The sequence below is a fragment of the Gobio gobio genome (genome assembly GCF_949357685.1).
Source record: "Gobio gobio genome assembly, chromosome: 21".
NCBI lineage: Eukaryota > Metazoa > Chordata > Actinopteri > Cypriniformes > Gobionidae > Gobio > Gobio gobio.
Window position 1 is genome coordinate 9,883,466 of NC_137117.1, and position 14,743 is coordinate 9,898,208.

A 14,743-nucleotide genomic window follows, 5' to 3' on the forward strand; every position below is an offset into this window, starting at 1 on the left:
GCCATTGTTTCGATCATTGCCAAACTCGGTCAGCATCAAGTGAACATATTCAGGATGCTAAATTGCGAGCGGATTTTTGATATCTCAAATGGTTTGGCCGTGGCGAAGCAACGAATTTATGGCGAGAAAAGGGAAACAGGAAGTGTGTTATAACTTGTGCAAACATTGACTGATTTGGATGAAACTTCAGCTGTGTGTTCGTTGTAAGAAGCCGATCACATGGATATGACTTTTGTGAGTCAAAGTTATAGCGCCACCAACTGGCAGCAGGAAGTGTGTCACTTTCAAAAATGCTTTAAATCACCATCTTATTTTGACCCGATTTATTTCAAACTTCATCAGTATAATGTGAAAACATGACAGATAGAGACTTATGAAATGGATTCCTGAAATTTCAAATACTGTTGCCATGGCAACGTGTCAAAGTTTAATAATCTTTTGGCTGTTCTGAGGCTCTTAGCATGCTTGAAATTGCTTGAAACTGCTTGAAACTCAACACACACATCAGAGATATCAGTCAGTACACAATGGCAAAGCCTCAGAAACGGGTGGGGATGAGGGGCTCTCTAGCGCCACCTTTTGACAAAAGTGAAGGGCTTCGTTTCATCTACAATCACCAAACTCAGTATATATATTGACCTCATCGAGCCGGACAACTTTCTAATTTACAGTCATTAGCTCCGACCAACAGGAAGTCAGATATTTTTGTTTGAAGGTGAATTTTTGATTAAATCGGGGTCTGAGTTTTTACGTTCTCCTCGTAGGCGATTTATTCAATCTCCACCAAACTCGGTCAACATGAAACAAAGATACTGAAGATGCTAAAATGTGAACGGATATTGGATATCTCAAACGGTGTTTCCATGGCAAGGAATTAAATAAGGACAAAAAAGGGGAACAGAAATTCTCTGTGTCTGCTGCTCTCCCCTCAATGAACACAAGATGGCAGCATTGTATTAGTTTTGAAGCAGGATAAAAAAAAAACTTGTTTCTCTCTCTCTCTCTCTCTCTCTCTCTCTCGTTTGTGATTTATGAGGACACAAATTTGTATAATGACATGGGTATTAAACTGGTATTACAACGTGTATGTGTGTGTGTTTAAAAACATACTAAAACAATGTTTTATTCAAATGTAATCAAATAGCTTTAAAATAATCATACTATTTTTCAGATCAATATATTTATTTTATTTAATATATTTCTTCTGAATATTTATTCTCTGTCTGCCCTCCCCTCACTAAAAGGTAGCAGTGTTGTTATTTTTGAAACTCTCTCTCTCCGTGTGTGTGTGTGTGTGTGTGTGTGTGTGTGTGTGTGTGTGTGTGTGTGTGTGGGCATGTTTTTGTTAAATATCAGGACACAAATGTGTATAATGACATGGGTATGACATAGGTATTACAAAAAGAGGGTGAAATATGAGGACGTTCCCCATGTCCTCACTTTTCAAAATGCTTATAAATCACAGAACAAGGTTTTTTTTCACTGAAAGTGAACTGCACAGTCTCCTGTGAGGGCTAGGTTTAGGGGCAGGGGCAGTGTGTGTGTGTGTGTGTGTGTGATGGGTAGGTTTAGGGGCAGGGGCAGTGTAAGGGGATAGAAAATACGGTTTGTACGGTATAAAAACCATTACGCCTATGGAATGTCCTCACATTTCACAAAAACAAACGTGTGTGTGTGTGTGTGTGTGTGTGTGTGTTTTATTCAATCTCCACCAAACTCGGTCAACATGAAACAAAGATAAGGAAGATGCTAAAATGCGAACGGATATTGGATATCTCAAACGGTGTTGCCATGGCGAGGGATTAAATAAGGACAAAAAAGGGGAACAGAAATTCTTTCATATCTTGTAAAATAATATTTTGATTTAAATTAAATTAAGATTGTATGTTCGGTAACTGAACTTGGATGAATTTAAAATGACTGTACTATTTTTCAGATCAATATATTTATTTATTATAAATATTTCTTTGAATAATCTATTCTGTCTGTGTGTGCTGCCCTCCCCTCAATGAACATAAGATGGCAGCATTGTGTTAGTTTTGAAACGGGATAAAAAAACATTCCATCTCTCTTTTTTGTCTGCCACTCTCTCTTAGGCTATCACAAATAACTATCATTTGAAATAAAAACAACGTCATGTGCTAACATTTTTTTATTGGACCACCCATATTGAAATGAAAGCATGCTTTATGGTGCATAAGATTGGTGCACAAACGGTAGCTCAAAAACACATAAAGAGAAGTGTTAGAATAAAATAACATCAGCATTCGAATGGTATTCTGAACTCATTCCAATTTGACCTTTGACATAATCTGACATGAAATTCATATAAATTTAATTGATCTCATAGATGTGGCTGTTGTGGTTTGTGGTCATAGCAGCACCAACTACTGCAGTTAATGTGGTGAATTCAGATGACTTTGACATAGTCCTTTTATGTTTTCCTATTTTAAATGCCTATTGCCTGCCGTGCACAGTTAAGCTGATGCCACCGGGGTGGCGGTGCCACCGGCTTGGGCCCGTCATCGCTGCTCGCAGCTTTAATTAACCAATGTCTTTGCTGCTGACCTTTGATGATCTAATTCAAGTATACGAACCAGCAACATTTTTTGTTTTTTTTTGCTGAAGAAAGAATGCTAAACAGAAGGGCAGCACAGCTGAAAGGTTTGTTTGAGCTGGGCCTTCTACTGTACAGACGTGAATTTGCATTTCCTTCAACCTAAAGCCGAGTGCACACGGTGCGATTTTGGCCACGGTTTGGCCTTCTGAGACAAATTTAGCAAATCCTTAAAGATTCCTCTGATCCTAGGCTTAAATCTGAAGTCTTTGATCGTTAGTTTGACATGTTCATCGGCAGCCGATTAATGACCTCTGGCAGTGTCAGAAGATTTGGTGCACAATCCTGCAGTGTGACTTCCACGACGACCGTCAAATTATCTTCGTTTTTCAAGACAAACTATGAACAAAATGAGCTCTAGAGATTTCTTTGTAGTCCCACAATGCAGCTCAGTCACCGAACGAGTCATTGATTGATGATGTAAAACTCTGGACGAATTTTCTTGCATGCGTTCGTTTTTAGCGCGCCTTGACTATCGTACAGTCTGATATTAATGACAGCTTAGACAGTGTATAAATCAGAAATTAGCTCATGACGTTTTGTTTTACGCGCTGAACAGAAGCACTAAGCCATGAGACACAAAACATTTAAAATAATTTTAAATTTCATTTCATGCCTTCAGTGCCGTTTGAATGAATCCTTCAGGTTTTCTTCAGGTGGATCCAGAGGGAAAAGGCACATGGGGTTCCCAGCAAACCCTCAAGCATTTCAGCTCTGAACTTCCATTATCCGCCCTCGTCCCCTGGGTGAGCTGAAGCACTATTGCAGAGAGAAACCATCAATGCTTCAGACCAAACAGGCTTTGTGCAAGTTTGAAGAACAGCTGGCATCCGTCATCCCCGGCACACATTACGGATCTGAAGTATTGTTGGATTGAAATAATTTGGAATAATTGAGATATAACAGTGAGGCCATTTGCATTGGTTAGCATTTAAAGAAATGCACGAGCACCTGGGGTAAATCCAGCGATGACCCCTTTTAGTAGCACGTTAAACCGGATCAAGCGACAGGCTTTTCCCAGTGTGCAATGAGCCCATGACAGAGCGTCAGTCTCGCTGTCTGTAAAGCTTCCTTATCAGTGGCGGATTCACACGCTGCCATAAAATGACAGAGGTGGGGAGGCAATCATCCGTGAGCAGCGGCTCGTTGAAAATCCAACATTTACTCTTCAAAATTTCAGGGGAAAAAAAAAGGTTTCCTTCTGCTCAATATCAAACTTAATTTCTACCTTTGAATTAGTACAGGCTCATCCTCAGATGGCATACCTACGGATAGTATTTAAAAAAAATAATTGGAACAAAATATTATGAAAAATGTATCCAGTCTTCAGTGTCACATGATCCTTCAGAAGTCATTCTAACAGGCTGATTTTCTGCTCAAGAAACATTTATCATCATCAATGTTGGAAACAGTTGTGCTGCTTCATACTTGTGTGGAAACCGTACCACAACACGCACCTAATATCACAACTTAAATCTGCAGACAGTGCCGATACTTCAAAACATCACAAGTCATGCTGCATTCAAATCACGTGGGAATGATCGGAGGCACGTCTATTAAAGATTTATGAAGAAAGAAAATGTATATTTACCATAAGTGAATGTTGCCAGAAAACACTGCTTAATGAGGAGACAGACATGTGCGATCAGACTACATTTCCCATCATCCTCTGTGACACCACGCTGTAAAAAATGATATGATCAATAAGGTAACAACATATGACTGTACATTGCTGTACATCAAGTCAGTTTATTGTAATTTAAGTTGAAATCACTTAAACATCCAAGTTGATTGAACTTAACATCCTTAGCTCTGGGACAATTTTTGGGGATTTCCGCCTGGATTTGACCTCCCTAAACTGAAAAGCTTCCCATACCCACATTCAGGGGTCTCTAAATACACAATTTTGGTGTCATTTTACAGGAAAGGAAACCCTTTGAAGTTACATAAACCACTGCTAAAAGTGATAAACAGAGCTGTCTGAGCTGTAATAAACAACCCCCAAAAAAGAGGCGCTTTTTGATTTTTTTGGTTATAAATTCATTTTTGAAAGTGTATAACTCAGGCCCTGTGTGCTCTAGCACCCTGCAGATAGTTTGGGCATTTTCCACTATATTCCAGAAAAGACTGGAAAAAAGATTTGTGTAGATCATGTATGCAAGATTTATTCAAATGAATCTGAATTGAGGAATATGACCTTTATGTAATTTCCAACTACCCAAATCTCTCCAATATACAAGTCTCCCCATATACAGTGGTATAAATGCAATATCCCAGTGTCACAATTATTTTTTCCAGTGTTTGCTGACATATGCTGGAAACAGCCAAAACTCTCCGCAGGGTGCTAGAGCACACAAGGCCTGAGATATACACTTTCAAAAATTAATTTATAACCTATCATGGGGGGGGGGGGGGGGTGTTATTACAGCCCAGACAACATATAATTACATGTTTATCACTTTTAACAGTTTTTTTAATGTAACTTTAAAGGGCTTCCTGTAAAATGAAACCAAAATTATGTATTTAGAGACCACTGTTTGTGGGTATGGGAAGCTTTTCAATTTGGGGAGGCCAAATCCAGGCAGAAATGGTCCCAGAGTAATTTAGTGTAAATAAATTACTTTTTTTGTAAAACAAACGCCAAAGTGATGCATATCTCCAGAGAGTAGAGACTCTAAGCTTCAAAACGGTACATATAGAAGTATATTCTTGATGTCAGGGTCCTTGGAGTTTAAGAGGTTTAAAAAAATTAAGGCAGCAACTTTTTTTACAGTGCAAGAATGACAAAATACATAGATGAAACACTCACCTAATGCTCTTCATTATGTTGCATTAGGGCGAAAATGTTTCCAGCATGCTTTGAGAAGTACATAATCGAGTAAAAGCATGAAAAAAAATCATTTGATCGCACATCATGGTGTAATTATGATTTCCAGAGGACTGGAATGCAGCATTAGTCCCTTTACATGTCAATCAGACAGTCTAAGTGGGTGGAAGACTTTGTATATTTATGTATTGGTTTGAGTAAAGGAGATGTTTCCAACTGATCTTTCAACATGGTGTAGTGCTGATGATAAAGCAACTCAACTGACCGAGTGACCCTTTGTCTTTTTTTCCTCCTGTGTTTTTCTGTCTTTCTAGGTCAGCTGCATCTGCAGGACTCATCTGAACCGACGTGTGAGAGTGCTCTCTTATATTATTTATCACCATTTTTAAGAACAACTAAAATATCTCAGCAATGCCATAACATGTCCAGAAGCAAAGACAACATGAAACATGAAAAAAAGAGAAGAAAAAAAAAAGCCATTCAGAGATGGAGAAACTGAAAAATGATGCACAAAAACAATGAACAGTAAAGTAGTAGTAGTAAGTAGAGAGTCCATTTTTATTTCAGGCCATGGTTACCCTTACAACACATCCATGATACTGTCTGAATTTCTGTTATAAAAACTCTGGGTCAAAAACAACCCTATTGGGTTGGGTAAATATGGGAGAGATCATATATTGGGTTCATTTTACCCAGAAAATTGGGTTGTTTATTTAACCCAGAATAGTTTATTCATTTTACTATAATACTAGCTTATTCATGAATTAATGTCTACGGATTACCTTAAATCTTCTAAACTTTTTTTAAAATACCTCACAACCACTGGTTTGCATGATAATTCCTTTATTTCCGATCATATTTTACAGTTACAGCATATTTTATATAGTTTTTTAATACATATTGCCAACATTTAAGCTCGTTTAACAAATTTTAAAAGTAAGAATGAAACATTTAGAAGTAATTGAAGTGTAATCGTCCAGTCTCTGTTGTCCCGTTTCCACTGTAACTACATTTCTCTCGTAGCCGAAATATGACTGTGACTGACTCTATAACCCGTCCATAAACAATCAGTGTACAGTTCTGAGAACATTTTAACATCCCAAGTATTTATATTCCATATCTTTTTGAATAATTGTGCAAGGCATCAGGCATTTCCATCAAATGAAAAGACAGACGTGACACTTGTTTAGGTGACTCCCATCACACCCCTGTATGTTGCTTTGCATAAAATGTAACTATATAGGAGCACAATAACGGATTTATAGATTTTAAAAAAAATTAATAAAATTTAAAAAAAAAAGTATGCAAACCTATTTTACCAAAGACACACCAATTTGATGGAGCTCTCTCCTGCAAAGAGCCTGCGACAAATAACTGAACCCTTGGGTTGTTACGTCTGATCCAGGATCTGGGTAACACAAAACTACCCAAACACTGGGTCGTTACGTCTGATACAGGATCTGGGTAACACAAAAACTACCCAAACATTGGGTCGTTACGTCTGACCCAGGATCTTTGGAACACAAAAACTACCCAAACACTGGGTTGTTACACCCCAGGATTTGGGTTACACCAAAACTACCCAAACATTTGGTTGTTAAGTCTGAACCAGGATCTGTGTTACACAAAACTACACAAGCACTGGGTTGTTACGTCAGAAACAGGGGCCTATACCATGAAGCCGGTTTAGCTGGCTAGCCAGATATGTTTAAGATTAGTTTGTGCCAATCCTGGGTTTTAGGTACCATTAAAGTGGTTTGGCTTTTAGCTGTGTTCATCTCCATAGTAACTTACGCTCCACGGCTAACCTGCTCCAGGGCAGGTTATGTTCTGGATAAGAGATCTCAAACTGAAATTGGACCAATCAGCTGTGAGCAAAGTGACACCTCTGATGCAATAAAGTCACTCCCCCTTTTTCTTCTCCAAATTAAAAGGTCACTACATAGCAAATGGCTATTAAAGACTTAAGCCTCTGGCTTTTAACAATGCTTATTTATAATAATAATAATGATGAATTATTTAAAAATAATTTATGTAATTATTATACCCTTAATCAATTACACAATACACATGTATAATTTTAGTAAATCAATCATTAATATGCATTTTGTTAATATTAAAATAATATAATACAAATATATTATATACATACAAATAAGCTTTAAATTCAGTAACTAAATCTATAAAAAATTACATGTGAGCATAAATGTTCAATTCTCTCTGTACATCAACTAAACTAACTTCATAACTTTTACTTGCATTGACGTAGTGAATATTTTCTTTAAGTTGTACTCTTTTATAGACAGCTCTTTTCTTCTTGCTGTGTAAATTTGTTTAAATTCTTAATATTTTTCAATCATGTAATATTCTGCAGAAGAAAGAAATTAACCTTGCTGCTTCTCTCGCGAGAAGTGAATCTCAGTTTCACTGATCCACACCGTGTGATTGGCTGTTCACTGCTGATGTCACAGCTAAACTCCTAAACCCAGGATCAAAGCCTGAGTTGACAGAGAAAGCTGATGATCAACATCATGGGACCAACAAAGCCTGAATAGATTGGTTTGGTTTTGTCAACTCTAAACTAATCCTGTAACCCTGAGTTTGTTAAACTACCATCATGGTACAGGCCCCAGGATCTGGGTAACAAAAACTACCCAAACACTGGATTGTTACGTCGGACCCAGGATCTGGTTTACACAAAAACTACCCAAACACTGGGTTGTTACATCCGACCCAGGATATGGGCTACACAAAAACTACCCAAACACTGGGTTGTTACGTCTGACCCAGGATATGGGCTACACAAAAACTACCCAAACACTGGGTTGTTACATCCGACCCAGGATATGGGCTACACAAAAACTACCCAAACACTGGGTTGTTAGATCCGACCCAGGATATGGGCTACACAAAAACTACCCAAATACTGGGTTGTTACGTCTGACCCAGGATCTGGTTTACACAAAAACTACCCGGACACTGGATTGTTACATCTGACCCAGGATATGGGTTACACAAGAATAACCCAAACACTGGGTTGTTACGTCTGACCCAGGATCTGGGTAACACAAAAACTACCCAAACACTGGGTTGTTACGTCGGACCCAGGATATGGGCTACACTAAAACTACCCAAACACTGGGTTGTTACGTCTGACCCAGGATCTGGGCAACACAAAAACTACCCAAACACTGAAAAAAGAACCCCCCCAAAAAAGACCCAAAAGGCTCAAACCAGGATTTGGATAGACAAAAATAAGGATTTTTTTGAGTGTAGGAACAAGATGTGCGCATTTACTCGCATTTTAAGGAGTGACACTGATAAATCTCTGCAAACAGACAAATAGAAAAATGCACCTGACTTCCTGCAGCACATGTAGGTCATGTGACCTTCAGCAAGATGGAAACGCATTGCTTCATCGCCTCCTGAGGTCCCGCACTGAACCCTGGTCCTGCTACATTTCCCACCCAAACGCCAGGCTCTGAATGGATGAACGGCGCCGTTTGTGAAGGTTAGACAAAATGCTCCTTGAATAATTGTCACAGCGGACCTGCCCTAGATCTTTCCAGCAACAATCCTCAGTTGCATGACAAAAAAACAACTGATGTCGAGACGATTTCAGGTAATTTTCGAATCAGGTCAGTGTGATTTTTCTCTTCTTCTGTGAAGACATACTGGGGGCGCTGAAATCTCAAACTAAAAGCAGAGAAATGTTTCCCAAGGTGACATTACAGGGATAATTTACCCCAAAATGAAACTTTATCATTTACTCACCCTCATGTCGTTCCAAACCATTTGACTTTCTTCTGTGGAATACAAGAGGAGAAGATTAGAAGAATGTTCATGCAGCTCTTTTCCATACAATGACAATTTATATGGACTATAGCTGTCAAGCTCCAAAAAGGATGGGAAGAAAACACAATTAAAGCATCATGAATGTACTCCATATGTGTAATGGATTTCCACTGGAGGCAAGTTGAAGTGAACCCAAGTGCAGTTTAATTACAATGTGAACAGAGACAACACAAACGATGACTTGATCCATGAAAAGATCCTCACCAACTGCAGGTTACAGGGAACAATACTCGACAAGGACGCATGGCAAACATGAGGGTTTAAATACACAAAGACTAATGACTAAACAAGGCACACCTGTGAACAATCAGAACAATGACCCAATGACAGAACTGAACTGAGAACACATGATTAAAACAACCAATGAGAATAAAACACATGAGGACATGGAAATCACATGACAATGGAGCGCATGGCAGGATACCATGACACAACCAGGAACAGGACAAGGAGCATAAATACAAAGACATGAACACAAACAAAACCAAAAACTGTTACAATAAGACACTACTAAAGCTTCTGAAACCAGTTCTGTGAGGTGAAACAGTTTTATGTCTCAATACAAGTTGCAAAATTAATGCATGTAAAAAAAAAAGGGACAATAAAATATAAATAAAATACAACAAATAAAGAAGAATTGTGTGCATGTGCTCAGAAGAAAAAAATCTTCACTTACAGGGAAATTTGTGCAAAATATAAAAATGGAACGTCACTGTATTGCCATCTTAGTTTATGTTCATGCTAAATTGTATCTACCGCAAGCAATCATGTATGTGCGTATATATGCACATCTTGGTCACTGTAAAAAAAAATCCCTGTAAAATTTACAGTAAAAACCTGGCATATGTGGTTGCCAGAACTTTACCGTAAAAATTACGATAGCAACATTTTTGTTTTTTATGGGACAGCACTTAGTCTACTGTTTATTTTACAGATCAAAACCGTATAATTCAAAGGTTTATATTGTAGTAATTACGTGTACACTGTAAAAATTTTTTGATTTTATATATTTAAGTGAAATGTATAGTAAAAAAAACTTATTTCATTAACTGAAACATTTTTTTAATTACCAATCTATTGAAATACTAATAACTGTTATGTACCTTTGATATATACTGACAACCACCAATCACAGTGGGGATGAGAGTCACATGATGAATCAAAAAACAGCTTTTAGAAGGACAATACTAATATATAGAAGATACAAACATTAAACACCATCATAAAACATACATTTAACAACATTAGATAACATAAAACCCTAATGTACATAACTGATTAGAAAACAATATTTCAACGAAAATACATCAAATGTGAAGTGTCACGCAGGGAATTCTGGGAATGTCAATTTACGTTTTTCACTTCCAAAATATTTTTGTGCCATTTTTCTGTAAAATTACATGATTACAAAATTACATTACATTAAACGTAAGGATATATCTATTACAGTTATTCACCGTATATAATGGAAACGTTCTGTTAACCAATTAACTGTTTTTCACCGTAGCATTTTTACAGTCGAACGTGATCATCTCTGAGCTCCGCCATAACTTCCGCTAAGTGAGGTCAAAATACCAGCCTGGTCATAGATGCCTCATTCTACTGATCCGTGCAGGCGCTAATGAGGCATCTACGTATACGTCTATGACCACGCTCGTATTTTGACCTCACTTAGCGGAAGTTATGGCTGAGCTCAGAGATGATCACGTTCGTCTGTCAAGAGGTAAAATAATAGCATAAATACTGCTCGGTTTCTCACAGAAACTGATCGTTTGGCTAGATAAGACCCTTATTCATCGTCTGGTATCTTTTAAAGCCCTTTGAAGCTGCACTGAAACTGTCATTTGGACCTTGAACCGTTTGGAGCCCATTGAAGTCCATTATATGGAGAAAAACCCTGGAATGTTTTCATCAAAAATCTTCATTTCTTTTTGACTGCAGAAAGAAAGACATGGACATCTTGGATGGCATGGGGGTGAGTAAATTATTAGCTAAAGTTTATTTAAAAGTGAACTAATCCTTTAAGCCTTTTTAAGTGTAGGAAAGAACAGCATGAAATATGTTTGAAAATAACACAACCAATTGAAACATTGAGATAAATGAAGACAAAGCATTCATTTATGAGTGAACTGTCCCTTTAAAGGCCCCTTGGAAAACTTTCAGCTCCAGTCTGGCAGCTTCCCTAAAACTCCCGAAGACCTTGAGGAAGTCTGAAGGATGTGCGGACACTGTCCCTCGGCCGTACTTACGAGGGAGGTGCTGACATTCATAGAGGACATTAATAAGGCGCGAACAGGAGGAGGCTCGAGTGATGAATGAACGGAGCGCTGGGAGACTCCTGCACATTTAGACTGATGTGGAGCTCTTGATCAATGCTCCTCCACATCAGATACACAATCGGTCGCGCCCGACAACCCCATTGTTTAAATGGAGTGACGCGTCATTTGCGCTGCGGTAAAGGTTAACGACGAGAGAATCACGCACCAAATTATCAATTAATCTCCAAGCACATTTATTCTCTCACCTGTGTTCTCTCTTTCTTTACATCCTCGCCGCCTTTCTCTCTCTCTCTTTCTCACCTGCCACGTTTGGCTTCAGAGCTTGTTTTTTTCAGGTTGCGTAATTTGTCGGCTTTATCTTGTTGGCGGGATTGAGCTGGCTTTAGGGAGCATGCTTAGATACCGGCTACATCCATTATCTGTCAGAGGATAACCTGATTCAGACCGGCTGCTGCCAGACATACAAAGACAGACAGAGAGAGAGAGAGAGAGAGAGAGAGAAACAGAGGGACAGGCCTTGTTCTGTGTTTAATTGTCAAACCGATCAATTAGAGGCCGACTCGCAGATCGCCTCGACATAACTCTTCAACAAGAGTGAAAAAAACAAGATTATGACAGGAAAAAGCCGCTGCACTGGTGACAGCCACACTGATAGAAACACATCCGCTCACAATCATTCATTATCCACGTGTAATAATGAGAAAAACAGAGACTTCTGATCATGGATGCTGGTTGGTCAGAATTCAAGTTAATACACAATAAAGTAACAAACACTGGGTTCATACAGTGCATCACACAATAGCACTTAACATTAATGCTTTAGGGCCCGGTTTCACAGACAGGGCTTAGATTAAGCCAGGATTAATTCAATTAGGACATTTAAGTAGCTTTTATAAACATGCCTTCTTGAGACAAAACAATGGTACTGACATACATTATATTGACAAACGTTTTGCCTTTACATGCACATGAACTTTAATGACATCCACAAGGTTTAGGAGTGTGTTTATGGCCATTCTTCTAGAAGTGCATTTGTGAGGTCAGGCACTGATGTTGGACGAGAAGGCCTGGCTCTCAGTCTCCGCTCTAATTCATCCCAAAGGTGTTCTATCAGGTTGAGGTCAGGACTCTGTGCAGGCCAGGCAAGTTCACACCAAGTTCACACCTCCACACCAAACTCGCTCATCCATGTCTTTATGGACTTCGCTTTGTGCACTGGTCATGATGGAACAGGAAGGGGCCGTCCCCAAACTGTTCCCACAAAGTTGGGAGCATGAAATTGTCCAAAATGACTTGGTGAAGCATTAAGAGTTCCTTTCACTGGAACTAAGGGGCCAAGCCCGACCCCTGAAAAACAACCCCCACGCCATAATCCCCCCTCCACCAAACTTTACACTTGGCACAATGCAGTCAGGCAAGTCCTGTTCTCCTGGCAACCGCCAAACCCAAGCTCGTCCATTGGATTGCCAGACAGAGAAGCGTGATTGGTCACTCCAGAGAACATGTCTCTAGAGTTCAGTGGCGGCTTGCTTTACCCCACTGCATCCCACGCTTTACATTGTACTTGGTGATGTAAGGCTTGGATGCTGCTCGGCCATGGAAACTAAGGATGCACGATATATCGGCGCCATATCGTTATCGGCCGATAAATGGTTATTTTTAGTGTTATCGTTATCGGTCAGATAAGAAAATTAGGTCGATATATCAAAACCGATAAATTATGGATTATTTCTGCCGGTTGAGCTACTAAAGATGTATCCTGCGGGGCACAAGCGTTTTTATTGGTGCCTTCCGCATGACGTGGTAGGTCGAAAAGCAGCAGACGCGCGCTTTGGAAGAGTTTATGCTAGAGTGAAGGCAAGATGTCGGCAGTATGGGAGTTCTTCACGGTGAAAAAAGAGGACATCAAAATTGCAATTTGCAACAGCTGCCAATGTGAGGTAATGCGAGGAGGCAGTAGAACAAAAAACTTCAATACAACAAATTTAATAAGCCATCTTAAGTTTCGCCATGCCGAAATGTATAAAGACTACGAGACAAAAGTCACTGCCAAACATACAGCGGCAACGTTAGCCCTTACCAACAAGTCAGTACAACAAACACTTGACAGTACGAGGAAATTTGACAAGAACAGCGTCAAAGCAAAATCAATCACAAGCAAAGTTATGGAAATGATTGCAGTTGATGACCAACCTTTTAGCATTGTTGAAGACCATGGATTTCGTGGGCTAATCAAGTTTATTGAACCGCGCTACTCCCTCCCTAGCCGGCGGTACTTCGCTGATGTGTCGCTCCCAGCTTTGTACAATGAAATAGCGACACACATCCGCATGCTTTTGAGCAAAAATGTGGCTGATATAAGTTTTACTACTGACATATGGAGTTCCGACGTAAGTCCAGTGAGTATGTTGAGCCTTACTGCTCAGTGGATTGAGGAAAACTTTGAGATGAGGAGAGTAATGCTGCATGCACAAGAATGCCCCGGCTCTCACACGGGCGCTGCTATAGCGCGTGCATTTGAGAACATGTTAGCTCAGTGGAACATAACGAAAGACATGGTGCATGTTGTGATGCGAGATAATGGCCGAAACATGGCAAAAGCCATGGATGATTGTGGTCTGAACAGTCTTGGCTGTATGGCTCATACTCTTCAGTTAGCCGTACATGAAGGAGTTCTGAGACAGCGCAGCATTTCCGACTGTATGGCGTTAGGGAGAAAGATAGTCGGACACTTCAAACATTCTCAGCTCGCCATGTCCCGACTTGAAGAGATACAGACATCAATAGGATTGCCAAAAAAGAGGCTCCAACAAGACACTCCGACACGATGGAACAGTACATTTTATATGATGTCGAGCTTGTTAGCGCAGAAGCGGGCACTTGGTGCCTATGGGGCAGAATATGAGCTTCCCGCATCATTCAGCGCATACCAGTGGGGCCTTATGGAAAATGCATTAACACTCCTTGCACCTTTCGAAGAACTGACGAGAGAAATAAGTTCACACACGGCAACGACTTCCGACGTGATTCCCTCTATTGAGGCTCTGAAACGTTTACTGAACAAGAGTCTCAGTACAGATAGTGGAGTGAAGACAACTAAAACGACTCTTCTGGAGGCTGTGAAGCAGCGGTTTAACAGCATATACACCGAACTTTTGTACGTCT

At 39.6% G+C, this 14,743-nt stretch overlaps 1 protein-coding gene across 1 annotated transcript in view; it reads left to right on the plus strand.

The window, feature by feature from the left end:
• Positions 1-13,440: 13,440 nt before the first annotated feature.
• The window catches only part of LOC307118023 (zinc finger BED domain-containing protein 4-like), a gene marked incomplete at both ends in the record, with an annotated part of 23,878 nt that continues 22,575 nt past the window's right edge, over positions 13,441-14,743 (plus strand). The window contains one exon of the mRNA XM_079803315.1: positions 13,441-14,743. This exon is cut by the window's right edge and continues 275 nt beyond it. Coding sequence (XP_079659441.1) covers positions 13,441-14,743 — 1,303 coding nt within the window.